We start from the raw sequence: 27,036 nt of genomic DNA on the forward strand, positions 1-27,036 counted from the left end.
TATTACTGTCTGCCTTGCACAATTTCTCAAACGCTCTTATTTAGCCATCAACTTTTAGATTCAGCTTGAGGTTGTTTTAGGCATGTGGAAACTAACAATGAAGACAATAAAGATGAATACTTGATTCCAAAATACATATATTATTGAAATAACTTAAATTGTGAACAAAACTAACATTGCTTTTTATTCAAATTAAATAAATAATATTTCACATCAAAAGAAACAACAGTGTTTTAACAAATCGTATTAAATAATCTGATGACAGAACTGTAAACAGAATAGCTGAAACTTTAACAAACTAAATAATAATAATAATAATAATAATATATAATATTTTTATAGCGCCTTTCAGGAAACCCAAGGTCGCTTTACAAGTCGGGTAGGGGGGGGGGAGTAGGGGAAAAAAGGCAGACAGGTTAAGTGGGTGGGGGGGGGAAGTAGCGGACAAATAAACCTATTAAACTAACTATACAGTGGGGAAAGCCTTTACAGTGGGGCTTTTTTGAAAATGTCCAGGGTTGGGGCGCTGCGGATTTCGGGGGGGAGAGAGTTCCAGAGGGTGGGGGATGCCACACTGAAGGCTCTGTCACCAAAAGTCCGCAAATAACTCTGTTACCTCTAATCATTATGTTTGTATAATGTAGTTAGCTCCGTGTGTTGCTGCTAGCATACAGAACACCTGACGTGAAAACGTTCCTCGTGGATGGAGCTACAGAGCTGCTAGAAAGACAGTCCAACCCGGTGCATTCCTCCGTCTGAATGTGGAGCACTTTTGATAAATGTTTAGAGACATTGCTCGTGTTACCGCCCTTACATGCTAAACTCTTATTCCACTTTTGGCAACGAGCATTCTCCACATCGAGACGGGTAAAGTGTAACCACCTCGGAGTGCGTTCTCTCCGCCATCTCCCACGTGTGTGTTGCTGCATGTAGCAGCTGCCCGTGTGTAAACTGCCCCGCCCCCTCGCACACAGACGGGGGAGAGAAAGATCGAAAATACATCATAGACGCATTTGTTTGTGTTTTTGCATATTAGAAACGAGTTGGCGACACTAAGACTGCGATATAATGTCTTTGTAGCAATAATACATGACATATCTTTTTTAAATGTCTCCAGTACCGATACAAAGACCAATAAAGTTAGAGCTTAAAGGGGCGTAAAACACACGTGATGACGTCACCAACGAATCGACGACTGAATTAGTTGGCAACTAATTTGGTAATCGATTTTAATCGATTAAGTCGATTAGTTGTTGCACCCCTAGTTGTTAATGAAACTCTTTAGTGGCACAATAGTTTACAATTACATTAAACCCTAAGTTATAAAGTTGTGAGTTTAACCCATAATACAGTTACACCTACTCAATAAAGCTCTTAGTATTCTACAAATGTTTAAATCAAAGTTAACCCTAGCAGTCAGTTAGTTCAGTTTCAAGGTTTCTGTCAAACTAATTGCCCCACATTTCTGCCTGACAGATACTGTAGCGGTTTTGAGATTAAAATCACAATTTCAATCAGATCAACGACAGAGCATTTAGACAGAGCACACACACTGAAACAGAACAGTCTAAACTCACACAATTATAGAAGTCACCAGTTGTTATCCTGTCCAAATCGAGTTATGTTTCTCAAACTGGACTGCACTGTGTGTCGTGCCTCAGTGCTCCCTGAAACAATGACCCCCTGTCCACTTTGCCAGGTTGTGTAATGCAGCTTTGTTTATGGTCCCATCATATATATTAGAAATGTAAGCTAGGGTGAGCCTACATTTTGTCTCTGTCTGTGCTCGTTATAAGTGAGGAACATCAATCATAAAAAATCAGTAGCACCTTTTTGAGATCTTTCAACAAATAAACGATAACGTTAGTTGTAAGTTTAATTGTGCAATTCCAATTGTGTATGGTGTTATTTAAACTTTTCCAGTGACAAGTATTTGAACTTTTGAGATAGATTTGAATAGACATACCTAACTGTTTCAAAAGTTTGAGATTCCGGATAAATACATGACACGGGACCTCAATACAGAAAAATCTACTTACTGATTGGCTGATACAAAGTTAAATTAGAAAGCTAGGAGAAATCCTATCTGTTACACATTGTTCAAGACCTCCATGCTTATCTCCACTTAAGAATCCTGAATATAACTTGAATATGATTCTTCATTCAGCACTCGTCCTGTCAGGCCTGTATCTTTGATAACATTGTACCTGCAGGCATCTTGGGATGTCTGAGCCATGATAACAAAGGCTCCCACAGATTTTAAATTGTAGCCCTGAGGCATGAGGCAGTGATCGTACAGTGCTTTGTATTTCACAGTTCAAGTAGCCTTCAGTAATTATATTTCAGTGTTTATTTTATTTCCAAACTTTTTTGTCAACGCCATACAGTCCTTTGGGGTGTGTTTCAAATTGCTTGGACAGTGTCCTTCCTAATATATGATTCCTCACTTTTGGAATCCCTGAGTTAGGAAGATTAATGATGTATTCCCCCTGTATGATTGTTATCGTGTGTCTGTCCTACTGTTTTTATTGTTTGTCTGTTTTGGACTGTTGAGATTAGATCTCTCACCTCTTTGCGGCTCTCGTCCAGCTCCTTGTTGCTCTCCACATTCACCATGGTGCTGTTGGAGTTGGGCAGGTTGCCCCACCCACCAACGTTATTGACGCCTGCTGCTCCGTCCTGAGCTACACCCCCACAGCTCTCGGCAGGGTTCACGGCCCCACCTCGATGTGTCAGCTTGCCATCTATGATCATCTCCATGCCCACCTTGTTGGGCGTCAAGTCTCCCTCTGTTTCCACGACGATGCCGTGACGCTTGTCGGCACGGTAACGCTTGCCCATGTACTTGTAAAAGAGCAGGCGGCGGTCTGCGATCCACGCCAGGATGACACACACCGGGAAGTACAGCAGAGTCACCAGGGCCTCCCACACCTGGAACACAGGACAGATTTTGCCTCACTAGTCTGAGATAATAATAATAACTAGAAAATGCATTTCCTGCTGAAAATGCTGTAAAGTATGTACATTTGTTGCTGAATTTAGCTGAAAATGCAGAAAAGCTGAATATTGTATTACAGTAGCTGAATGGTAGCTGCTTTTAGCTACAAAAACCAAGTCAGTGTGTTGCTGAACTGAGTGGAGAAATGCAGAAAAGTGAAATGATTTGAATCAAAATTGTTACAGCTCAAATGCATTGCAATGACTTTGTTGAAAACTGGAAAGTGAAATGTTAAACTGGAAGAGTAGGAAACATAGTGAAGAAGCTTAATATTTAAAACAAAAGGTTTAAAAAAGGTATAAACAACTAAATGTATAGCCTCAATGTCCTGAAATAGCTGAATAATGTAATAGTTGAATGGTTTATAGCTGAAAGTAGGCTGAAGGAGTTAGATATTAAATGTAAGTAGTGAATGAATGTGTATTAAGAAGAGAAAAGAAAGTAAAAACGCTTTAAAAAGCAGCAGAATATTTGAATTGCAAACTTTTGAACTAAAACCATACGTCACCAATAATGTATAACATATGTGGAACGTGTTGAAGTCAGTATGAAGTCTCCATCAAACAGAAAAGAATAGGCTGAGACAGTTTGTTAAACTCCAGTCTGTGTGTTTGTGTTTGAGGTGACAACGTTATCCAACACCTGTGTGTGCCCAGAGATCAAAGGTGACCATGGTGACGATGTTGTGAAACACCCGAGTGTGTGAGCCCAGAGATAAAAGGTTACCATGGAGATGTGTAGTGAAGGGAGAGCCTTTCCATTGTTCTGAATGAGAAATAAACCTCTTACATTTCAAATTTTTGTTGAAAACCGTAGCAGTTATCAGTAAAATGTCAACGCGTGGATCATGTCAAGTTCTTTGCTTAAAATGTTTTTATTTTTCAACCTAAGAGAGGTTTTCCTGCAATTCAATTCAAGCATGTCCCAGGAGTTTAAGGTTTGAGAATTATGGCAGGTTAAAAAAAAAATTAAGGCAAATTTCAAGCTCTGCTCAGGTGTGACATCACGCACTCTAAGCCTTAACGAGCTGCGCAATGGACACTCATGATAAAATCTAAAGAAGGCCTCTTTACCAAGCTTCAAACTAAGTTAAATATCTAAAAAGGTGTAAAAGATATAAAAAATCTGAAGAATATATAGCTGGATGTCTTGTGATCATTTTAAAGTTGGGATGAAGTCTCTAGCTGAAAGTATGTGGAAGGAGTAGCATTTGGCGCAAGGTGTAGGTAAAAGAAGATTTGAAGGTTCCTCCCATTGACTGCCATGTTAAAAAAGGAGTTTAAAAAGCTGAATATTTCAAAAAGTATGAAATATTTTGAAAAGGTTGAAAGTTTCCCATCAATTGCTGAAAAGTCTGAATAGTTTGATATTTGAATGGTTTCTGTAGCTGAAAGGAAACAGCATTCACACTAATAAGAAGAACATGATTAAAGAAACAGAAGAACAATAGTGGAATGCTGTTGCACAACATTCACCCTAATAATAATAGATTTATTTTGTTAGCGCTTTTACAGGTGCTCAAAGTCGCTTTACAAAGATAGTGAAAAGAAAAGAACAACAAATACATATAGTTAAAGTCAAATTAAAATCAAGCAATACAAAAACAATCACACATTAAAAGCCAGATTGAAGAGGTGAGTTTTTGTGAGTTTTTTTGAAGGTGGTCAGTGCAGTCTCTGATGGGTTGGGGGAGTGAGTTCCAGAGGGAGGGGGCAGCGACGGAGAAGGCTCTGTCCCCCCAGGTCCGGTGATTTGTGCGGGTGGGGATGGATAGGAGGTTGGCTTCTGATGAGCGGAGGCAGCGGGAAGGGGTGTGGTGGTGCAGCAGGTCTGTGAGGTAGGTGGGGGGGTGTGGTGGTGCAGCAGGTCTGTGAGGTAGGGGGGGCTGATTGTTGAGGGCTTTGTGAGTAATCAGGAGGACTTTGAAGTTGATTCTTTGACGGACGGGGAGCCAGTGGAGGTTCTGGAGGACGGAGTGATGTGGTCTCGGGAGCGGGTGTGGGAGAGGAGGCGGGCAGCAGAGTTCTGGATATGTTGGAATTTATTGAGGAGGTTGGATGGTATGCCGTAGAGCAGTGGTTCCCAAACGGTGTGCCGCGGCACACTGGTGTGCCGTGAGGCAAGTCCGGGTGTGCCGTGGGATTTTGTGACAACCATACGTTATTATTGCAATATACAACTACACAAAAATAATTATTTTTTAATTTACTATATCAGTACTTTGTAGGTTTATATGTACGTAATCTGCGCGACTTGCGCGTCCACATCTCCGCGTGCAGTGCTGCATAAACATGGCTGAGTCAGCGATAACTCTCGAGGGGTGGAGGTATGCCCATTACTTTGAGTTCATCCGAAGAATAGACAGGAATGTGACGGTAAGGTGCAAACTGTGTCCGGGCCAGAAGCTGTTATATACTGCTGTAAACACCACGTCAAACCTCAACAAGCACCTGCAAAGAACACGTGCTAAGGTGGAGCTACCGCACACGCTATTTGTTGTTTGTTTATATCACAGTCTGTTCTTCTTCTCTGTCTTCCGGTTGTTGCCTGTTTTGAATGACGAATACACACTCCCGCCGCCTGCTGGTAAGGAGAGTTATTGTACGTGCTCGGCTGAAGTCTTTGCGGTGTCTGGTTCCAGTGCAACACATGGCCAACACGCAGGAGAACACGCCGACGCAACAGCGTGAGCAGAGATAGACTGCGCAAAATATACAGATAGCAGGAGACAGAGAACAGCCATGGTCAGATAGCAGGAGACAGAGGACAGCCACGGTCAGATAGCAGGAGACAGAGGACAGCCACGGTCAGATAGGAAAACATTCAGGATCTGGATCAGTCTTATGCGACAATGGAAACTGAACTAAAGAGAACATTTGAAACTTTAGCAGTCTGCGTGATCTGCCTGCAGGGAGGGGCGGGCCGGCCCTGCGAGTAAAGTAACGAGTAAAGTAACGAGTTACTTTATGTAGAGAGTAACGAAGTAGTGTAATATATTACTTTTTTTTAAAGTAATATGTAATATATTACTTTTTTTTTAGTAACGACCCCATCTCTGCTGAAATGTTACATTTATAATTTGTAGTTCAGGACCATGGACAATGCAGCTTCCTTGCATTGACAGTTCTCTGTGCTGAATTTCCTTTGTCTCATGTTTAATGTTGTGACCTGTCTGGTTTAAATGAGTGTGTTGCTGCTTTGATGAAGCCTAATTTGATAACGTTTCAAATTAATTTCTGAAATATTTCGTTAATAAATATTTCATGAGTAATATAGTTGTCTTTGTCACATTTTATTTGGCATTAGTAAATAATTATGCACATAATACAGATATTTTACATGATATGAGTGATAACACGTGTTATAAGGGCTATTTTGCACAATAGGTGTGCCTTGAGATTTTTACTTGTCCTTTGGTGTGCCTTGGGCACAAAAAGTTTGGGAACCACTGCCGTAGAGGATGCTATTGCAGTAGTCGAGTCGTGATGTGATGAATGTCACATCCTGGCCCTGGCTGATCGCCTCACTCCCTCACCTGTGTATTTTCGCTCCCTGTTAATCACCTGCCTGGCCTCAATGAGCCTCAGCTGTCCCTAATCATTACTCCTCACCTGTGTATTTAATCTGTGCTGTTTCCTTGGTCAGTGCCAGTTCGTCTTGTCTGTATAGCAGAAAGTGCTCCATGTTACGCTATTGTTCTAGCTGCTTAGCATTTGTACCAACCTAGTTGGTTGTTTTTTTGTTGCTTCTTTAGTAGTTTTCCGCCAACTTAGTTGGTTGTTTTTCGTTGCTTTCACTCAGTACATTTTTTGATCATTGCCTGTTTCCCAGTGGATCCTACTCCAGTCCAGTCTCCAACTCCGACCCTGTCCCCTCACCTCTCCCGACCAGAGCGTTTTTCTGGGGATTCCGGTGATTGTCGGGCTTTCCTGGCTCAGTGCGGCCTCCACTTTGAGCTCCAGGCTGCATGCTACCCATCTGAGCGCTCAAGGGTGGCATACATTGTCTCCCACCTTTCTGGTCGAGCTGAGGCTTGGGCGACGGCAGAGTGGGTGCGAGGGTCTCCTGTTTGTGCCTCCCTTGATCTCTTCTCTGAGACCTTCACCAAGATCTTCCAGCACATCCCACCTGGGCGGGAGGGAGCCAGAGCACTCGTTGGAGGGTAAGCAGAGGGTTTCTGACTATGCTATAAAGTTCCGTACCCTGGCAGCGGACAGTGACTGGAACCAATCAGCATTGTTTGATGCTTTCCTTTATGGATTGTCCGGCACATTAAAGGATCAGTTAGCTCCCCTTGAGCTTCCAGCTGATTTGGACTCCCTAATTTAATTGACTATTAAGATTGACAAGCGACTGATAGAGAGGGAGCGAGAGAGAGACACTGCGATTCCCTGTTTCTCCCACAAGAGGCAGTCTTCGCCCAGCTCTTCATCCTCATGGAATCACCCCAGGCACTGGCTTCCGTCTACAGGGCCTCTGTCGCCCCCTGCTGTTCCGGAGGAGCCCATGCAGCTCGGCAGGACCAAGCTGACTCCCGAAGAGCGACAGCGCCGCCTGCGGGAGGGCATGGTGCTTCTACTGTGGTGAACGGGGACACTCAATCGCCAACTGTCGCCTACTAAAAGATCTGGCTCGCCAGTAAAGAAGAGGGCACTGATGAGCCGCATTACACTTAATGTTAGTCCCTCACGTTGTCTCCCAAATGTCACTCTTTCTTCGTCTTCTGTGGTTCTCAGGCATCCTGTTTTGGTAGACTCTGGCTCAGATGCCAGTTTTATAGACTTTGAGTTGGCAAAGAAGCTAAACCTTGAGACCTTCCCCCTTCCAAGACCAATGGAAGCAAGTGCCTTGGATGGTCGTCTTCTCTGTAGGGTAACTCACCACACCCAACCTCTTCAGCTAAGTTTCCAGGATGGTCACACTGAGCTTCTCGTCGTTCATGTTTTTCGGTCCCCCGAACACCCAATCATTTTGGGGTACCCCTGGCTTACCCTACATAACCCCCACATAGACTGGTCCACTGGCAAGATTATTGCTTGGTGTAAGGGATGTTTAAGTACCTGTTTTCTGTCCAAATGTTCCCTGGCTGCCCCTCCAGCTGTCTCTGTAATTCAAGACATTTCAGATCCTGATTTCCCTGACATTTCCTGGGTCCCTCAGTGTTACCATGACCTTAACCAGTTTAGCCCTGATCCTGTTTTTCAGGTCTCAGGCTCGAAAATGACATTCCCAGAACAAATGACCATATCTTCCCTTCTAAAAGGGTCATCCACTGGGCTCATGCGTCCCCTCTCTCCTGCCATCCGGGGATCAAACGGACCATGTTTGTGGTCAAGCAACGCTTCTGGTGGCCCAAAATGGAGAGTAAAGTGGGGGAGTATGTTGCTGCCTGCCCGGTGTGTGCTCGGAAACAAAGTTTCTCGTCGGCCTTCCCCTGGTCTCCTACGTCCCCTTCCTGTACCTACTCGCCCTTGGTCGGACGTCTCTCTGGACTTTCTAACGGGTCTTCCCCTGTCCCAAGGTAACACAACCATTTTGACTATTGTCGACAGATTCTCAAAGTTGGTGCACTTTGTTCCTCTGCCCAAGTTACCCTCTGCCAAGGAAACGGTGGAGGTTGTCCTGTCCAATGATTTCCGGTTACATGGATTCCCTAAAGATGTTGTGTCGGATCGGGGTCCCCAGTTCAGTTAGAGACCGGTCTGCGCTGTCTCGTCTCTCAGAACCCCACTACTTGTATTAAGAATCTTATCTGGGTTGAGTATGCGCACAACACATTGTTTCCATCCCTGGAGGGAGAGGTCAGGGTTCCTTCTGCCTTGGCACTGATTCGGAGGTGCCGTCGCATCTGGACTGGGGCTAGACAACAAGAGGTACAAGAGGGCAGCAGACCGCAGACGGATCCCTGCTCCCACATATCGTGTCGGCCAGAGAGTATGGCTCTCCACTCAGGACCTTCCTCTTCGAGTCGAGTCCCGTAAATTGGCTCCTCGCTTTGTTGGTCCCTTCCCTGTCTCAAAGATTATTAATCCTGTTGCTGTGAGACTCAAGCTTCCCAGGTCCATGAGGTCCTTCCCAACTTTCCATGTGGCTCGGGTCAAGCCAGTCAAAGAGAGCCCTCTGGTCCCTGCCTCCAGACTCCCACCGCCCCCCCCTAGTACTCACAAAACATAAACTATTAATTTTGGGTTTTTAATTATTATTAAACTGTGAATATTCACTCAAATACAAAATATAATAAAATAAACATTAAGGTGCAGCATTTCGATGAACTGAAATAATCTGTATTTGAACTGTACTGTACTAGTACCTAAGCAGCCAGTTTGACATTAAGACTTGCTTGTCATTGTATTTTCATGTTTTTTTTAAGAAAGATGAACTTGTCCACATTGCTCGGTCTGAACTTTTTGCGAGTGGTGGAGGCTTAAATGCTAGTGGGAGTTGGGTTTGCACTTCAGTCTTTTTTCTTTTGGTACCGGTGATATTCACGTTCGGGTGATGCCTTTTCAAATGAGTGTGCAAGTTTGATGTATTGCCAGCCGCGTAACCAATTGTAGTTGAACAATGCCGACAAACAGCTTTGGTTCGGTCCACCTGTCTTTGTCAGTCATCCTTGTACGCAACTGCGAAACCAAAATGTTCCCAAACCGGTGACTTCAATGATGCTGGGGGATTTTCAAGCTCAACTTTATCTGCGTTCGCCATTTCGACAGTTCCTCAAATTACTGACTACATTTGAACGCATCCCTGTGACCAGCTCTCATAGTATGCCTCTCGTCCAATGAAATGACTTGCTCGCTCTATAGAGTGTCGAAGTCACGCCCATCTACTTCCGCCCCATGGGACCTTATTTCTGAAAAATTATGTATTGAAGTCAATGGAGAGAGAAAACGTATCTTTCGATCCCGTTTGAATTGTGCCATGAATTACACATATGATGTTTGTCAATCTTAAACAATTATTTTCATGTCAAAAAAGTCAGTTTGTCTTAAAACTGTTGAAATATAAGACTATGAAAAATATGCAACTAGAAAGACTACAAATCCCAGAGTCGCGTACATTAACGTTACACATTACACTTGTGTTACTCTCCAAAACCTTGTAAAGCCGGTCCCGCATGCTGGCTCTTACAGAACCGATTAACTCCCCTTTTGTATGTACAGTTCTCAACATGGCCAGATTTGTAGTGATTTTCACCTCTTTTAATACTTTTCACTTCATTCTGAAAGAAAGAGGTGAAATGTGCTAATGTGACGGCAAACAAATGTGTTACTTAACAGTTTTACGACACATTTTTATTTTGTTGACTTCAAAATTATTTTGCATGTGTAATTCGTTGCACAATTCAAACGGGATGAAAAGATAATCTTTCTCTCTCCATTGACTTCAATACATGATTTTTCCAAAATAAGGTCCCATGGAGGTTCACCGGAAAGGGAGGGACTTCGCCACTCTATGACGCGTTGAACCCAATGTGAGCAAATTACTCTGAATGCTGCGACGCAGCACCTGAGATTACTTCCAAAAAGTTGTTCACGATCTCAATTTTTTACGTTTAACGTTATATTCGTTCGGTACACTTCGGTCCACACGGGTGTACCAGAACGGGTGTATTTTTTCAAACGCTTTTTTCCGGATTCGGTTCTGGGTAAAACAAAGATGATGCGGGTCGGGTCGTGGGTATTGCATAATAAATATATTAAAATAATAATAATTTAGTTTAATGTTTAAAATCCTCAGACCTCTCCCCCGCGGGACTTCGCATAATCATAACCTCTGCAGCTCATCAATCTGCTGCTGAGCGCGTCACATTCGAAATGGCTGAGCTGAAGCTCTCTAGCGGAGAATACAGCATTTTCAATAACACTTCCTCAAGAGCGAAACCCAACATCTGGGAGGCTGTTGGTGTCATCCTAGATGGAGAAAATAACCAACATCCCATGCTTTTTGAGACAAATATGCAACTGCGTGTGTTAATAATTGCACGTTTTCACTGCTCATATGCGGGTTCGGGTCGGGTTGCGGATCTTGTGCCGACGGGTCGGGTCGGGTCGGGTTGCCAGTTCGTCTTGTCTGTATAGTAGAAAGTGCTCCATGTTACTCTCCTGACGTAAGCTATTGTTCTAGCTGCTTAGCATTTGTACCAACCTAGTTGGTTGTTTTTTTGTTGCTTCTTTAGTAGTTTTCCGCCAACTTAGTTGGTTGTTTTTCGTTGCTTCCACTCAGTACATTTTTTGATCATTACCTGTTTTATTTTTACCTTTTGAATTAAACGCTTGACTAAAGACCGTTTTGCCTGGTTGTGCTCTTTAGTCCTATTTTTTTGCTCATGCCCATACTTGTGTCTGATAATGAATGCATGAATCAAGGTTTCAGGAAAAAGTGATGATTGAATTTGAGCTAACTGTTGAAGATGACTCAGAGGTTGCGGATGTGAGGGGGGGGGTAGAGTGTTGCTGTCAAGGGTGACGTTGAAATTCTGGATGGCTTTGGTACGGGATGGGGGGCCGATGATGATGTCTGATTTGGCACTGTTCAGTTGGAGATAGTTTGTTTTGCATCCATGCTTTTTTTTTTCTTTTTCTGAGAGACAGTTGGTGAGAGTGGAGTGTGATGTTGAGATATAAAGTTGGATGTCATCGGTGTAGCGATGAAATTGAAGTGAAATTGAAGGTTGTGGCGACGAATGATTTTGCCAAGGGGGAGCATGTAAAGGATGATGAGGAGGGGGCCAAGCACCGAACCCTGGGGGACGCCTTGGGACAGAGGAGCAGTGGAGGAAGTGCAGTTGTTGATGTTGATAAACTGATGTCTGTCGGTGAGGTAGGATTTCAGCAGGAGAGTGCAGTGTCGGTGATGTTGAGTGATGATTCCAGGAGGGACAGCAGGATGGCGTGGTTGATGGTGTCGAATGCTGCGGTGAGGTCGAGGAGGATGAGGATGTTCAGGTTGCTGGAGTCAGAGGAGAGGAGGAGGTCGTTTCGGTGCTGTGTTTTGATCGGAAACCGGATTGAAATGGCTCAAAGAAGTCATTGGAGTTGAGGTGGGATTTTAGTTGTGAGGCAACGACACGTTCAAGTATTTTTGACAGAAAGGGGAGATGTGAGATGGGCCGGAAGTTGGACATGATGTCGGGTGTGAGTCCAGGTCTTTTGAGAATGGGTGTGACAGCAGCCAGTTTGAGAGAGGGGGGAACTGATCCAGATCTGAGGGAGGAGTTAATGATGGTGGCGATGAGTTCTCTTTAATACATTTGGAGGGCATTGGGTCAAGTGTGCAGGTGGAGTTAATTCCAGTCATGAAGTCGGACAGTTGCATGGGGGTCACAGGGGAGAAGTGGGACAGGGGCTTGTTGTAAATCGCCACAAAAGCTATTTATTTGTAACCTTATTATTATCGAACACCTTATTTTTAATTGCAGACTCAATGCCAACCAGCGCACACCTGATTATAAACCAGCGGTTGCAAGGGATACACCTGCAGTTATATTGAAAAAAACAACAACTTGGCCTTCATAAGAATAATCATATTGAAATATGCCAATGTTGATATGTCCACAGTCAAAGCTTATCTAAGTAATGATGTGCAAATCCAGGTTATTAATACCCGACATGTTATGAGAGCCAAACCACACTGCAGAATGAACCACCATTCACCAACCAACCACTGACCAGCCGGGTCAGCCCTAGTGAGGGTGAAACCATTGATTACCCTTGCAGGATTCATAGAGTATACGCTAAAGCTCGGTGAGTGTCTCACCTCCACAACGCCGGGCGTGATGACGGCCAGGATGAGGTAGAGCCAGATGTAGGCGAAGATGCTCCAGAAGGAGGTGATGAAGAACACCCGGAGGTGTTTGATCTTTCGGGTCTCACCCTCAGGGATCGTCCACACACAGATCGCCAAGATCACAAACATGTTGAAGGCGGCGCTGCCAACGATAGTTGCTGGTCCCAACTCACCAGCTTTGAAGCCGTGACCACACACCTGCAGAGAACACGTGTGTGAGGAGTGTGTCAGGAGGGGAGGGTGGATACAGAGCAGTGACAAGCATCCAAACACACTCTCTACAAGGCACGGAAAGTCATTATTGTTCTAAAATCCGAGAAGAGTAATGCCCACGCTTTGAAAAGCCAATCTGATGTCCATCAATCTCTTTAATTGAATAACATGTTATCTGCTGAAGAGTTTATTGTTTTACAGATACAACTAAGAAAGAGTGTTTTGTTTTAGCATAGAGAAATGGAACATGAGGAAAACAGAAGGACCCAGGGAGAGAGAAGCAGGGAATATAGTGCTGACGGCATAAATAGATCCACATCAAACCCTGTGATAGAAAGACTGTGTGTGTGTGTGTGTGTGTGTGTGTGTGTGTGTGTGTGTGTGTGTGTGTGTGTGTGTGTGTGTGTGTGTGTGTGTACCTCTATAACAGACAGCAGTATCTCTGGAGCACTGGAGCCGAGAGCCATGAGCGTCAGATTGGATACGGTTTCGTTCCAGATTCGAACCGTGGCCACGGATGTTTCCCCGTTAGGCAGAGTGATGGTCACCTGCTTCTCCTGATGGCCCAAACACATATTATCTGGCCTAACTGTACATTAATTCCCTGGAAAACTTGAAGGTTAAAACCTTGTTCCGCTGTCTCTGGCATGTGTTCCCTGTCTGCCAGCTGAATATTAAACACTCAGTAACGGCATTTTTAACTCCTATAAGGCTCAATAGTGTACCTGTTAAATGTTTTGGATAGGAAGGCTGCATGAAGATTTAATCTTTTTATTTATTAACAGACATGATATTGTTTTACCTCTTAAACCTTTTTCACATGTTATTTGTCTGAACTATTTTCCATCTGAGGATTTGAAAAAGTATTTTAACAAACGTAGCATACCTGAGAAAAATAAAGTTAATGTGAAAATAAAAGAGACTTTGTGCAATTAACTGAAGTCATGTTATACTTTTTCATTAAAATGAGTTAGCTTGAATTTTTTTTTTATTAAGTTTGATGTTTGCACACATTCTGTCTTTGTTTCGTCATGTGACTGTTAGCCGTGTTAGGGGTCTGTCTGGGTTGGGGAAAAATAGGACCCAAATGCAGATTGAGGAGGGAAGCAGGTTTCAAAATGGAACAAAAGGCGAACTTTATTCACAAACGCTGAAAACAAGAATCCATGAACAGGTACTGTAGCACGAGGTAGCATCCAAACAAAAAAGGACTGTGACCAACATGAAGGGAGACATGAAAGACAAACAATGAACCAACACTGAACACAGGAAGAGCCAAGACTAAATACAGGGAGGGGAAATCACGAGACGCGAAACAGCCGGGCAGGGGAGGAGAAACACAAGGGCAACAGGTGAACACAATCAGACAATCAGACACACCAGGGAAACTAACGACAGGGAGGACAGAACAGCAAAATAACCCCAAAACTAGACACTCAAACATGAGGTGGAGGGGGTCCGGAGGACGGGTCTGGATCAACAGCCCAGGAAAGGCATAATTCCTTGAGGGGCCGGGGGCAAGGCAGAGTCCATGGTGGGGGTATCGGGCGGACAGCCGGGGCAAGGCAGAGTCCATGGAGGGGGTCTCGGGCGGATGGCCGGGAGCAAGGCAGAGTTCATAAAGGGGCAAAGGCCACAGCGAGCGAACGCAGGGGGCCGAGTATGAGGGTGAAGGCAGCGGCTGGAAGAGTCAGAGGGCCGGGCTCGAAGGCGAAGACCGCGGCACTCAGGGTGCCGGGCTCGAGGGCGAAGAAGGAGGCGACGGGACAACTCCGGAGGACGGGCAGGTAGACGCTGACGGGACAGCTCCGGAGACCTGCCGGACCCGGTGTCGGCCGGACAGGAACCGGAGCCGGTGGGACAGGCGTAGATGAGATCCTGGACATGACATGGGCTGGTGTCAATGGGACCCCGGATGGAGCAAGGGCTGGTGTCGATTGGACCACCAACGCAACAGGGCAAGGAGTAGGCAGGACCCACGGCGGGACAGGTGTCGGCAGGATCCCCCACGGAAGAGGACAAGGATTTGGCAGGACCCCCGGCGAGACAGGTGATGGCGGGACCTCCAATGGAACAGGACATGGGGTTGGCAGAACTCTCAGTGGAAACCCCAACGACACAGGACATGGAGTTGGCAGGACCCCCGACGAAACAGGTGTCGGCTGGACCTCCAACGGAACAGGACATAGGGTTGGCAGGACCCCCGGCAGAACAGTAGTCAGCGGGGCCTCCAACGGCACAGGACATAGGGTTGGCAGGACCCCCGGCAGAAGAGTATACGAAGAGACCCCCAACAGGACAGGACATGGAGTTGGCAGGACCTCCAGCGGAACCTCCAACGGCACAGGACATAGGGTTGGCAGGACCCCCGGCAGAAGAGTAGTCGGCGGGACCCCCAACGGGACAGGACATGGAGTTGGCAGGACCCCCAGCGGAACCTCCAATGGACCAGGACATTGGGTAGGGACTCGAGAGGTAAATTGAAAGGGGACTTGAGGGGGAACTCGAGAGGGGACTTGAGGGGGGACTCGAGAGGGGACTCGAGAGGAGACTTGAGACGGTCGGTTCGCCGACAGAACACGGGGAGCTGGCGTCGGCCGGAGAGCCAACAGGAGATGGGGAGCTGGAGTCGGCCGGTACGCCGACAGGACACGGGGAAGCTGGCGTCGGCCGGAGAGCCAGTACTGGAGCCGAAACTGGAGTCTGCTGGGGGCCGGTTCTGGAGCCGGAACCATGGCTGTTGGGCACGGAACAGAAGCCTGGACCCTGGCTGTGTGAGCCAGGTAATGGAGCACGGAAGCATGGCTGTGTGGGCCGGTACTGGTGCACGGATCCATGGCTTTGCGGGCCGGTTCTGGAGCCGGAACCATGGCTGCTGGGGCTGGAACCATGGCTGCTGGGGCTGGAACCATGGCTGCTGGGGCCGGTGCTGGAGCCAGAAACATGGCTGCAGGGGGCTGTGGCTGGTAGCCTGGACCTGGGTCTCCTTCTCTTAGGAGCCTTTTGGAGGCTCCGTGGACCTCCAAAAGACGAGACCCATCAAAGGTGTTCTCGAAAGAAGCTATGTTGGGAACTGTGGCAGGCAGGGGGCTAGCAGGCCGGGAAACGCATGTCTGGAGGAAGTTCATAATCCAGCCAGGTAAGAACTTCACTAACCCTGGTTTCTCTGTTGCCCTCTGGTACGCCTCTGCCAGGGCAGCCCTCTTTTGCTCCGCACTGGTTGCTCCCCTCCATTCACCATAGCTGCAAGCAGGTAAATGAATACAATTCCACTTCAAAGGGATCATCTGCTGGGTCCATATGAGGTTGGTTCATTCTGTCAGGGTTGGGAAAAAATAGGACCCAAATGCAGAATGAGGAGGGAAGTGGGTTTCAAAATGGAACAAAAGGCGAGCTTTATTCACATAAGCTGAAAAAACAAGAATCCATGAACAGGTACTGTAGCACGAGGTAGCATCCAAACAAAAAAGGACTGTGACCACAGGAAGGGAGACATGAACGACAAACAATGAACCAACACTGAACACAGGAAGAGACGAGACTAAATACAGGGAGGGGTAATCACGAGACGAGAAACAGCCGGGCAGGGGAGGAGAAACACAAGGGCAACAGGTGAACACAATCAGACAATCAGACACACCAGGGAAACTAACGACAGGGAGGACAGAACAGCAAAATAACCCCAAAACTAGACACACAAAAACTCAAACCCTGACAGGGTCAGTGGAACAGGGCTCTGTTACAGTTTATATTTCTCACTGCTGATTCACCGGCTCTTTTTGATCTTTTGTTTACTCTTAGTTTGGATTAAGTGTGATTTTTGTAATAAATGCTTTATGGAATTTTACTGATCTAAGTGAGTTCTGCCAGCCTCGACTATCAGAATTCTAAAATCCTTTTAAAGGGTGTAATTCAATTATATTATAATCATATTTCCAAAGTTGTAGTTGTAGTTTTAGACTAGAATTGTAGTAGACTTTATGACACTATTTCATGAAACAACAATAATAATTGTCCTCGGGTGTGTAGTGCAGTGTAATTGAGGTAATTTAATGTCAATTAGGTAAAATAAATTATCACAATTAATATGAAATAGAATTAGTATATCAGATCATTATGAATTCTTTAAATACTTAACTGCTGTGGCAGTTATTATCAATCCTTGTTTATGTTTAATAAATATGCACTGTTTTATTAATATGAATGATACTGAATAATGGTTGATAAACCAGACTTACTCAGATTAGTTCCACGACATGTTGGTGGCTACTTTTGAGAAATATTACTTTTGACACCAAAAGTGAGGCGTAGCTACCCAACACCCCTTACAGCCCGTCCCCAGAAAGCACGATGTGGAGATCTGTGCACCACTGAGTGCACATTATAGTAAGTGTTGAAGCAAACCTTTTGACAGTTTTTTGTTTTTTTTGTCTTGTGTTTTTAGTGTTATTTTATTTGTATTTATTTGTGAGATGGGGATTTCCCTAGGTTGCTATTAGTCTTTTTCACTTAGGAAGCTTTCCTTACTGAGGGATATGACCATGATAAGAGCAGTTTGAATCCTCTAGATCAGTGTTTCTCAAACCTTTTCATACCAAGGACCACTTAACCAATAAAAAAACACTCGCGGACCACCTAACTTCACAAATATCCAAAATCACATCGTTTTTCTAGAACAGATTACAAATCGCCTGAATATGGTACAAACAAGTGGCAAGACGTGTGATGAAGGTGTTGCGCGGGGCTATATCATGCAATTGAAAGTGAATTAAACTCGCTCCATTGCGGAGATATTCCCGCGAGAGTGCGGAAAACTCTAATTAATTAATTAATTTCAAATGTGAAATGTTACCAATATACTTACGGACCACTAGGGGGCGCTCACGGACCACCAGTGGTCCGCGGACCACACTTTGAGAAGCACTGCTCTAGATCAGCGGTTCCCAACCTTTTTCAACTCAGGGCCCACTTAAGAATCACATTTTTTTCGCGGCCTACATTCAACCATAAACAATATGGAGGCTAAATAAAGTTCTGATTGGTCAATTCAGAACATGCGACATGTTGTTAATCCAGTAGAATAGACTGCTGTCAAGGACTATAATGACCGTTGCTAAGGAGGATCAAGAAAGAGAAAGGAAAAGAGGTTAAAATAAAAACAAATCTTAATAATGAAATGTTTCCACACAAATCATAATGTTTTGCAAATTATTTGGCGGCAATTATTGAATTGACATTTTCACCCTTTAATATTTTATTTGGGCTTTTAGATGAATACTGCACACAGTTAATAAATACAACTATTCTTCTGGCTAAAAAACATATTTTTCAAAGTCAATCAAGGAGTAATCTTAATTTAAGGTGTTTGAAGATTAAAAATACAATTTATTTTTGAAAAAATTACTGCCACAAAAAAGCAAAGGGTGGCTCATCACACCATGAAATGGAAAATAATTAGCTCTAACGAAGAGTGGGATTAAAGGAACAATAAATATGCTTGTCATGTTGTGTTTTTGGTGGCATTTGGTTGTCAACCTATTTTTGTTTGTGAAATGTTGAAGTGATCCTACTGACTGTATCTTTATTTCTTCTGTTTTTGTCTGACTGAGATGGGAATGTCCTCTCCTATATGTTATTGTCCATGTTTGTGATTTTTTTTTGTATTTGGTGACCTACTTGCCTTCGCCAGGCCCTCCCGTTTGACATTCCTGCCCTCCCCCAATAAGCACGTTTTATATTATTTATAAAAATAAAGAAATACATTTTTAATTTTTTTTTTATTATAAACTGTGAACTTTAATGCTACGATGTATGTGATGTCAGATAGTAAGAGTAATAGATGAAAAACAGGTATGAAATACTATATGACAGTAAAACAAGAATAGAGTTTAAAAGGTGAGTGATTTGTAAAATATCTATAAAGAAATAGTAAATCTGTTTACAGTTCTGTTTCATATCGTGTTGAGAGAGGTATCCATAGATCTCTTCATTTTGCTCTCAAAGTGCACCAGATTGATGCTTTCAACTTCAATATTTAAAAAAAAATCACACTGTGTGTGTGCGTGTGGGGAGTGTTGCAGTAGAACATTCCACTGTAGCGCCCGGTACCTTAATGGGAAAGCATACATGTTTGAGCACCCTCTATGAAACGTCAAGCTACCCCACAGCACCCCCAAAAAAATCTCTGGCGCCGCCACTGGCCGCGGCACATGACGGTTTTGTGAGCCCGGTTTTGTGTGCCCTCCCATGAAAATCATGTCCCAGGTCTGCATAACAGCCTAATAATGACAGCTTAACCTTCTCTATATCGCCTCGTTCACACATTAAATCAACAATACAAATACAACTACAGAGTATATAAGCATTTAGTTCAAATGTGATTTAAAATGCTCACAGGTTTTACACCTCTTATGAAATGTAGACTACATTTATTACGGAGTTTATGTCCGAGCCAACAGACTCACAGATCGTTGGCTACTGAGAGATATGCAAAATACACCGTATGTACTACGACACCTCCGCTGTGGATTTTTAAAACAAAATACAGTAAAAGGTCGCAGGCCCAAGTTTAACTCTGAGGTCTAAGCCATTTTTTCACATGTTTGGCTCGCCTGGGCTTTTTTTTGTAAAAATTCTATTAAAACATGAACCTTGGTCAGCGGCGGCGGGTAAATATTTGTGTCACTGCATCCTGGTAAAATAAAAAATATAATGTATAATGTTTGTGTCTTTGACATTAGTGCTGCTATGCAGCCACCTGTGCCCTGTACTACGAAGCCAGTTCAACAGACCCTGGATATGTTTGAGTTATCTTAACTAACCCTAACAAACGAGATCTCGCTAAGCAGTCCTACGACGCTGGGACGCATTGATCAACAATGGCTGGTACATGTGGAGCACATCAAGCCAGGGTTTCTCTCTCCAGCTGAGAGCGCGTTCACGTGAAAGGGGCGGGGTTACCAACATTTGACCAATCACAAACAGGGACAAGTCTACTGACAGCGCAGCGTCATACTTCATTAATTAAAAGTAAACTAATATTAGACAAATATGAACTTTAAACATCCATGACATAAACATATAATCCAGGATACAAGCCACATAGTTGCTGCAAGGTGAATACAGAACAACTGGTTAAAAAATAACTACAGAGTGTTTGAATGCGTACAACAGTTTTATGATATCACTGCCTAAGACACGAGTGGATCTGACTTTAATTACATTTGAGTCAACTTAATGTGTTGCTTAACATAATACTTCTGCATACAGTCAGTGGAGGTTAGAACATGTTATATGGGGTGGCAAAGGGGGGGCAAGAGGTCATGCCAGGGTGGCATGGGAGGGCGGACAGTAGGCCTACGTGGTATTTTATACTGTATATAACCTATTTATTGTTAATTCATGCCTGAAGACAAGTGTTCTTAATGCACAAGAGAAACAAGGTGTTCAGACAAACAATCGGGTGCCCTTTGAGTCCCCCAAGCTTACCTCAACCATTTTAAATGAAAGGAAACTACAACATTTATTTTAAAGCAATGAATTAATGGAACAGGTTGTTTTGCATTACAATGTAAAACTATATATATATATATATATATATAGTTTAAAAAAAAAGTGTTGTCTTAGTATTAGACAGATATATTTGCATATCCTCACTAAGCATTATTACATATTGATTTAATATTAAACAAATCAAAATGGCCAATTATCCCAAAATGTTGCTGCTAATATAATCATATGCTTGTCAACTTTAACTGATCAAAAATAAATTCTGAATAAATACTTGAATTATCTATGAAATTGCAATATTGTCCCTCAGTTTGTTACAAAATAAACAATAGTTTTGCAAAATATTACAATTTTGTAATGTCCTTGATTTCCACGTGGTGCCATATCTTAGCTAAACAAGGTCTCATGGCTACTTTTTGTCAAAAACTTCAACCCTGTTACATTTTTTCAAGGAAATTCCTAGTAATTATTTATATGTTGTGCCTGAGGTGGAAACATGTAAGTAGTCCACTACCAGATGTTGACCAAACATTTTGGTTTCATTTTTCAAAGATATAAAGACCCAAAAGGCATCCGATTCAGAGAATACTCAGAATTCTGCATACTGTAAGTACTTAATTATAATTAAGTACACAAATAACATCACCGCCATCTCTTCAGAGAGCTACAGGTGACCTGTGCAGCAACACATTTCAATCAACATGTGTCCGTACTGAGAGCTGCTAGATTGTGCTGCTGTGATGGAACATGTAAGGGGAATAAGAACACACCATGTGGTCCAGCTGGAGTCTCATCTGCCTCCTGATCCCTGCCTCTGGCCCTCTTTCTGATACTTCATCTTTATTCCTCACATATATTTCTTCTTCTTCACTAATGTCTTCATCTCCTCCTCTTCCTCCTGCTCTGAACCTCCTGGTCTCTTCATCTCCTCCTCTTCCTCCTGCTCTGACCCTCCTGGTCTCTTCAGTGAACTTTCTTTTCCTTATCCTCTTTCTGTTCGTCCTGATCAATTCTCAGATATGTCTTTTTGTTGTTGTTGAATCACTCCTATACTCTGGCCTGCAAGAGTCTACTTGTGAAAAGCACTGGTACAAATGCTTGTATAACTTTACACGTTAGGGCCATGTAGCCTAGCTAATAAGTAGCATATCATAAATATAACATCAGAAAGTATTTATCAAACGCACGCAGGCAGCTGTGTTTGGATCAGGGGCGGATCTACGGGGGGGGCAGCTGCCCCCCCACTGTAGAGCCTTGCCCCCCCAGCTGCCCCCCTAATTTGTGTTTCCCTAAAACTGTACTAAAACAAACCTACACTATTTCCACAAGCTTCTCAAGCAACAAAACAAGCATTACATTAGTTAAAAGTGAATCATTTTAAATATCATTTTAGGCCCGTTAAAAACGCAGCTACGGCCCCGCATTAAACTGTGGAGCGGCGTTCACAGACCGCGGCTCACACCGCTGCAGAGAGGGAGCGAGCTGTCCCAGCACCTATGGATCAGCTTCCCCTGGGAGCACTTCCCTTTCCACTAGTCTTGTTTTTACTAAGGACGAGAGCTTGAAACTAAATATTAATAAAACGCTGCCGTTTGAATCGATAGCGTTTAACAGATGGCCGCTGTTTGGGGCGTTACGTTACAAAATACTACGCAGACAGCGTTAGCTGGGAGATCGATCACTTTGCTAAACTACGCGGTAGCCTACTGTTAAATCCACGTAAACTACACATCACAGCCATGAGGCCAGATCAATGAAACCAGGATACATCCTTTACCGTAAAAACTGGATCCAAACACAGCTGCCCGTGTGCGCTTGATCAATACTTTCTGATGTTATATTTATGATATGCTACATATTAGCTACATGGCCCTAACGTGTAAAGTTATACAAGCATTTGTACCAGTGCTTTTCACAAGTAGACCCTTGCAGGCCAGAGTATAGGAGTGATTCAACAACAGCAAAAAGACATATGAGAAGTGATCAGGACGAACAGAAAGAGGAAAAGGAAAAGAGAGATGAAGAGACCAGGAGGGTCAGAGCAGGAGGAAGAGGAGGAGATGAAGAGACCAGGAGGGTCAGAGCAGGAGGAAGAGGAGGAGATGAAGACATTAGTGAAGAAGAAGAAATATATGTGAGGAATAAAGATGAAGTATCAGAAAGAGGGCCAGAGGCAGGGATCAGGAGGCAGATGAGACTCCAGCTGGACCACATGGTGTGTTCTTATTCTCCTCACATGTTCCATCACAGCAGCTCAATCTAGCAGCTCTTAGTATTGACCAATATTGATTGAAATGTGTTGCTGCACAGGTCACCTGTAGCTCTCTGAAGAGATGGCGGTGATGTTATTTGTGTACTTAATTATAATTAAGTACTTACAGTATGCAGAATTCTGAGTATTCTCTGAATCGGATGCCTTTTGGGTCTTTATATCTTTGAAAAATGAAACCAAAATGTTTGGTCAACATCTGGTAGTGGACTACTTACATGTTTCCACCTCAGGCACAACATATAAATAATTACTAGGAATTTCCTTGAAGAAATGTAACAGGGTTGAAGTTTTTGACAAAAAGTAGCCATGAGACCTTGTTTAGCTAAGATATGGCACCACATGGAAATCAAGGACATTACAAAATTGTAATATTTTGCAAAACTATGGTTTATTTTGTAATAAACAATTATTTACTATTATTAATTCATACAACGTAGTTAAAATGTTGAGCTTGTCAATCTTAATCTGAAAATACAAAAACTGAAATATAGGTAAGAGAAGAAACTGACACTTTTGTGATGTAATTCCCTCAATGCAGATCACACATGGACTGATCCATTATTTTAATAGGAGGGTAAATGGTATGGCGTAACGGGGTTGAAACAAACTGAGGGACAATATTGCAATTTCATAGATAATTCAAGTATTTTTTCAGAATAGATTTTTGATCAGTTAAAGTTGACAAGCATATGATTATATTAGCAGCAACATTTTGGGATAATTGGCCATTTTGATTTGTTTAATATTAAATTAATATGTAATAATGCTTAGTGAGGACATGCAAATATGTCGGTCGAAGACAACCAATTTTTTTTAAAACAAAATATATATTTTTAATTTTACATTGCTTTAAAATACATTTGGTAGTTTCCTTTCATTTAAAATGGTTGAGGTAAGCTTGGGGGACTCAAAGGGCACCCGATTGTTTGTCTGAACACCTTGTTTCTCTTGTGCATTAAGAACACTTGTGTTAGGGCATGAATTAACAATAAATAGGTTATATACAGTATAAAATACCACGTACTGTCCGCCCTCCCATGCCACCCTGGCATGACCTCTTGCCTCCCCTTTGCCCCCCCATGTAAAATGTTCTAGAACCGCCACTGGTTTGGATCCAGTTTTTACGGTAAAGGATGTATCCTGGTTTCATTGATCTGGCCTCATTGCTGTGATGTGTAGTTTACGTGGATTTAATAGTACCGCATAGTTTAGCAAAGTGATCGATCTCCCAGCTAACGCTGTCTGCGTAGCATTTTGTAACGTAACGCCCCAAACAGCGCCCGTCTGTTAAACGCTATCGATTCAAACGGCAGCGTTTTATTAATATTTAGTTTCAAGCTCTCGTCCTTAGTAAAAACAAAACTAGTGGAATTGGAAATGCTCCCAGGGGAAGCTGATCCATAGGTGCTGGGACAGCTCGCTCCCTCTCTGCAGCTGTGTGAGCCACGGTCTGTGAACGCCGCTCCGCAGTTTAATGCAGGGCCGTAGCTGCGTTTTTAACGGGCCTAAAATGATATTTAAAATGATTCACTTTTAACTAATGTAATGCTTGTTTCGTTGCTTGAGAAGCTTGTGGAAATAGTGTAGGTTTGTTTTAGTACAGTTTTAGGGAAACAAAAGTTAGGGGGGCAGCTGGGGGGCAAGGCTCTACAGTGGGGGGGGGGGGGGCAGCTGCCCCCCTGTAGATCCGCCCCTGCATACAGTATATGTGACAATGTAAGTGTTGCACGGCCAGATATGGCTCGAGAAGCTGACTCAGATAAGGAAATATTGTGATATTATATGATCGATGATCTGATTGATGATGTGATATGAATGATAAGTGTGACACGTCGGCGTCTTCTCTGCATAGGCTACGGCAGTTTAAACTGTATTTCCTTTATCCTGTCATATGACTTGATAGATTTAAACTCTGCACACTGAGCTCTGATTGGTCAGCAGGCGGTGCTTTCACTGAGTTGATCTCTTTTCTATAGATGCTGGAGGCGGGCAGCGTCAGGTAAAAAAAAGTTATTTAGCCTTCCCAAACCTGAGCCTCGGGGGGGGTGCTGAGGGGGATGCAACACCCCCATCTGCGAGGCTCCACTAGCAGAGAGGCAAACTTGGGCATGCAACCATAGTTTGTGCTTATTTGTGGCCCATTTGATAAGAAAATGCAAAACAATAATTTGTCCATAGCTTTTTTCTTGGTCCAGCAGTTAAAGGGTTAAACTCATTTGGATTCATGTTGAGTGGACAGGTGGTGAGAGTGAGAATAAATAATAATTATGCATCATAATGACGTCAATCAGTGAGTGCAGTCGGATTCTTTTTAGTCCTGAAGAATTCTTCTTCACATCATTTCTTAACCCGATAACATTTTTCATCGAGGCCAAGGAAAAGACAAAGAAAGAGCTAAAGTTGAAGAGATAAATTCAAGCACTTTCAATTACCCATGTCTACACTGAAAGAACAGAAACGTTGACTTTAATTCAATGTATTATGTCAACAGATTCCACATAACTGTATTGTGTTAGTTGAAAGCAATAATATTAAGTTTTTAAAAAAGTGTTTTCAGTGTGTCTATTTTTCAGTGTCTTCCTTGTTTTCACTCAAATGTCTAAACTTTCAAGAATCTTTAACACTCATCCTCACCTGGGAGGTGATGACCTCGATGGAGGCCATGAAGCGGTCTGCGATGATGGAAACCCCCAGGAACATGTACATGAGCGAGGCGAAGTAGATCACCGCCCGGGCCACCTGCTCGCCCAGCGCCGGCCGGTTGGGCTGCCAGACGGGCAGCAGGATGCCGGGCCGGCACATGGACACCTCCCCGCACTTCTCCTTCTTGGCAGGCGTGGTGCTGTTACTGTAAGGCATGGAGGGCGGGAAGAAGGAGGGGAACATGGAGGGGGAGGCCGAGCGGGCCTCAGGGTCACTGCTGGGGAAGCTGCTGGGGTCACTGTGCTGGGACTCCGACTGGCAGGGAGGCAGTGGGAGGAGGAAGAGGAGGATGAGGAAGAGGAAGGGGGCGGGAGCGGCCAAGAGAGACATGGCGGCGTGTTGTCCCACAAGAAGACAGCGGGGATAGGCTGAGGAAGAGGGACGTGGGGGGGAGGAGATACTGCGTAGAGCTGAGGGCGGTGCGACTAGCTCACCTACAGGGGGAGGAAGAGAGAAGAGAAAAACAGAGAATGAGTTTTTGTAACAGAAGACAAGTTTACAATTCTAACGGCAACAGGAAGCCTTTTTTTCTCTTCGGTTACAGCTTGTTCCATTTTGTTTTGATAAGGCACACATGAGAGGAGTCTCACTGAACACCAAACACCTTTCAGACGACTGGACATGTTCACCTGAGTGAAAGACGTTATGCTGAAGCTGTTGAGTCCTTTTTCATGAAACAAGAGGAAATTCTGCCTGTCTGTCTGTGTGTGTGTCTGTCTGCCTGCCTGTCTGTCTGTCTGTCTGCCTGCCTGTCTGTCTGTCTGTCTGCCTGCCTGTCTGTCTGTCTGTCTGTCTGCCTGTCTGCCTGTCTGTCTGTCTGCCTGCCTGTCTGTCTGTCTGTCTGTCTGCCTGCCTGCCTGTCTGTCTGTCTGTCTGTCTGTCTGCCTGTCTGTCTGTCTGTCTGTCTGCCTGTCTGTCTGTCTGTCTGTGTGTGTGTCTGTCTGTCTGTCTGTCTGTCTGTCTGTCTGTCTGTCTGTCTGCCTGTCTGTCTGTCTGTGTGTGTGTGTGTGTGTCTGTCTGTCTGTCTGTCTGTCTGTCTGTCTGTCTGCCTGTCTGTCTGTCTGCCTGTCTGTCTGTCTGTCTGTCTGTCTGTCTGTCTGTCTGCCTGTCTGCCTGTCTCTCTGTCTGCCTGCCTGCCTGTCTGTCTGTCTGTCTGTCTGTCTGTCTGCCTGTCTGTCTGTCTGCCTGTCTGTCTGTCTGTCTGCCTGTCTGCCTGTCTGTCTGCCTGCCTGCCTGTCTGTCTGTCTGTCTGTCTGCCTGTCTGCCTGTCTGTCTGTCTGTCTGTCTGTCTGCCTGTCTGTCTGTCTGTCTGTCTGTCTGCCTGTCTGCCTGCCTGTCTGCCTGTCTGCCTGGGTGTCTGTCTGTCTGTCTGTCTGTCTGTCTGTCTGTCTGTCTGCCTGTCTGCCTGTCTGTCTGCCTGCCTGCCTGTCTGTCTGTCTGTCTGTCTGCCTGTCTGTCTGCCTGTCTGTCTGTCTGTCTGTCTGTCTGCCTGTCTGCCTGCCTGTCTGCCTGTCTGCCTGGGTGTCTGTCTGTCTGTCTGTCTGTCTGTCTG

At 44.1% G+C, this 27,036-nt stretch overlaps 1 protein-coding gene across 5 annotated transcripts in view; it reads right to left on the reverse strand.

Moving 5' to 3' along the window:
* Positions 1–27,036, reverse strand: part of LOC117457382 (sodium/calcium exchanger 2-like) — a 220,193-nt gene that overhangs the window by 67,922 nt on the left and 125,235 nt on the right. For all 5 annotated transcript variants that reach the window (XM_071205299.1, XM_071205300.1, XM_034097444.2 and 2 more), the window contains 4 exons: positions 25,416–25,918; positions 13,420–13,557; positions 12,758–12,985; positions 2,569–2,931 (listed from right to left, as the gene is read on the reverse strand). In XM_071205299.1, coding sequence (XP_071061400.1) covers positions 2,569–2,931; positions 12,758–12,985; positions 13,420–13,557; positions 25,416–25,814 — 1,128 coding nt within the window. In that variant the 5' untranslated portion in view covers positions 25,815–25,918. The remainder of the gene's footprint in view (positions 1–2,568; positions 2,932–12,757; positions 12,986–13,419; positions 13,558–25,415; positions 25,919–27,036) is intronic.

This window comes from Pseudochaenichthys georgianus, chromosome 13 (assembly GCF_902827115.2).
Source record: "Pseudochaenichthys georgianus chromosome 13, fPseGeo1.2, whole genome shotgun sequence".
NCBI classification, from domain to species: Eukaryota; Metazoa; Chordata; class Actinopteri; order Perciformes; family Channichthyidae; genus Pseudochaenichthys; species Pseudochaenichthys georgianus.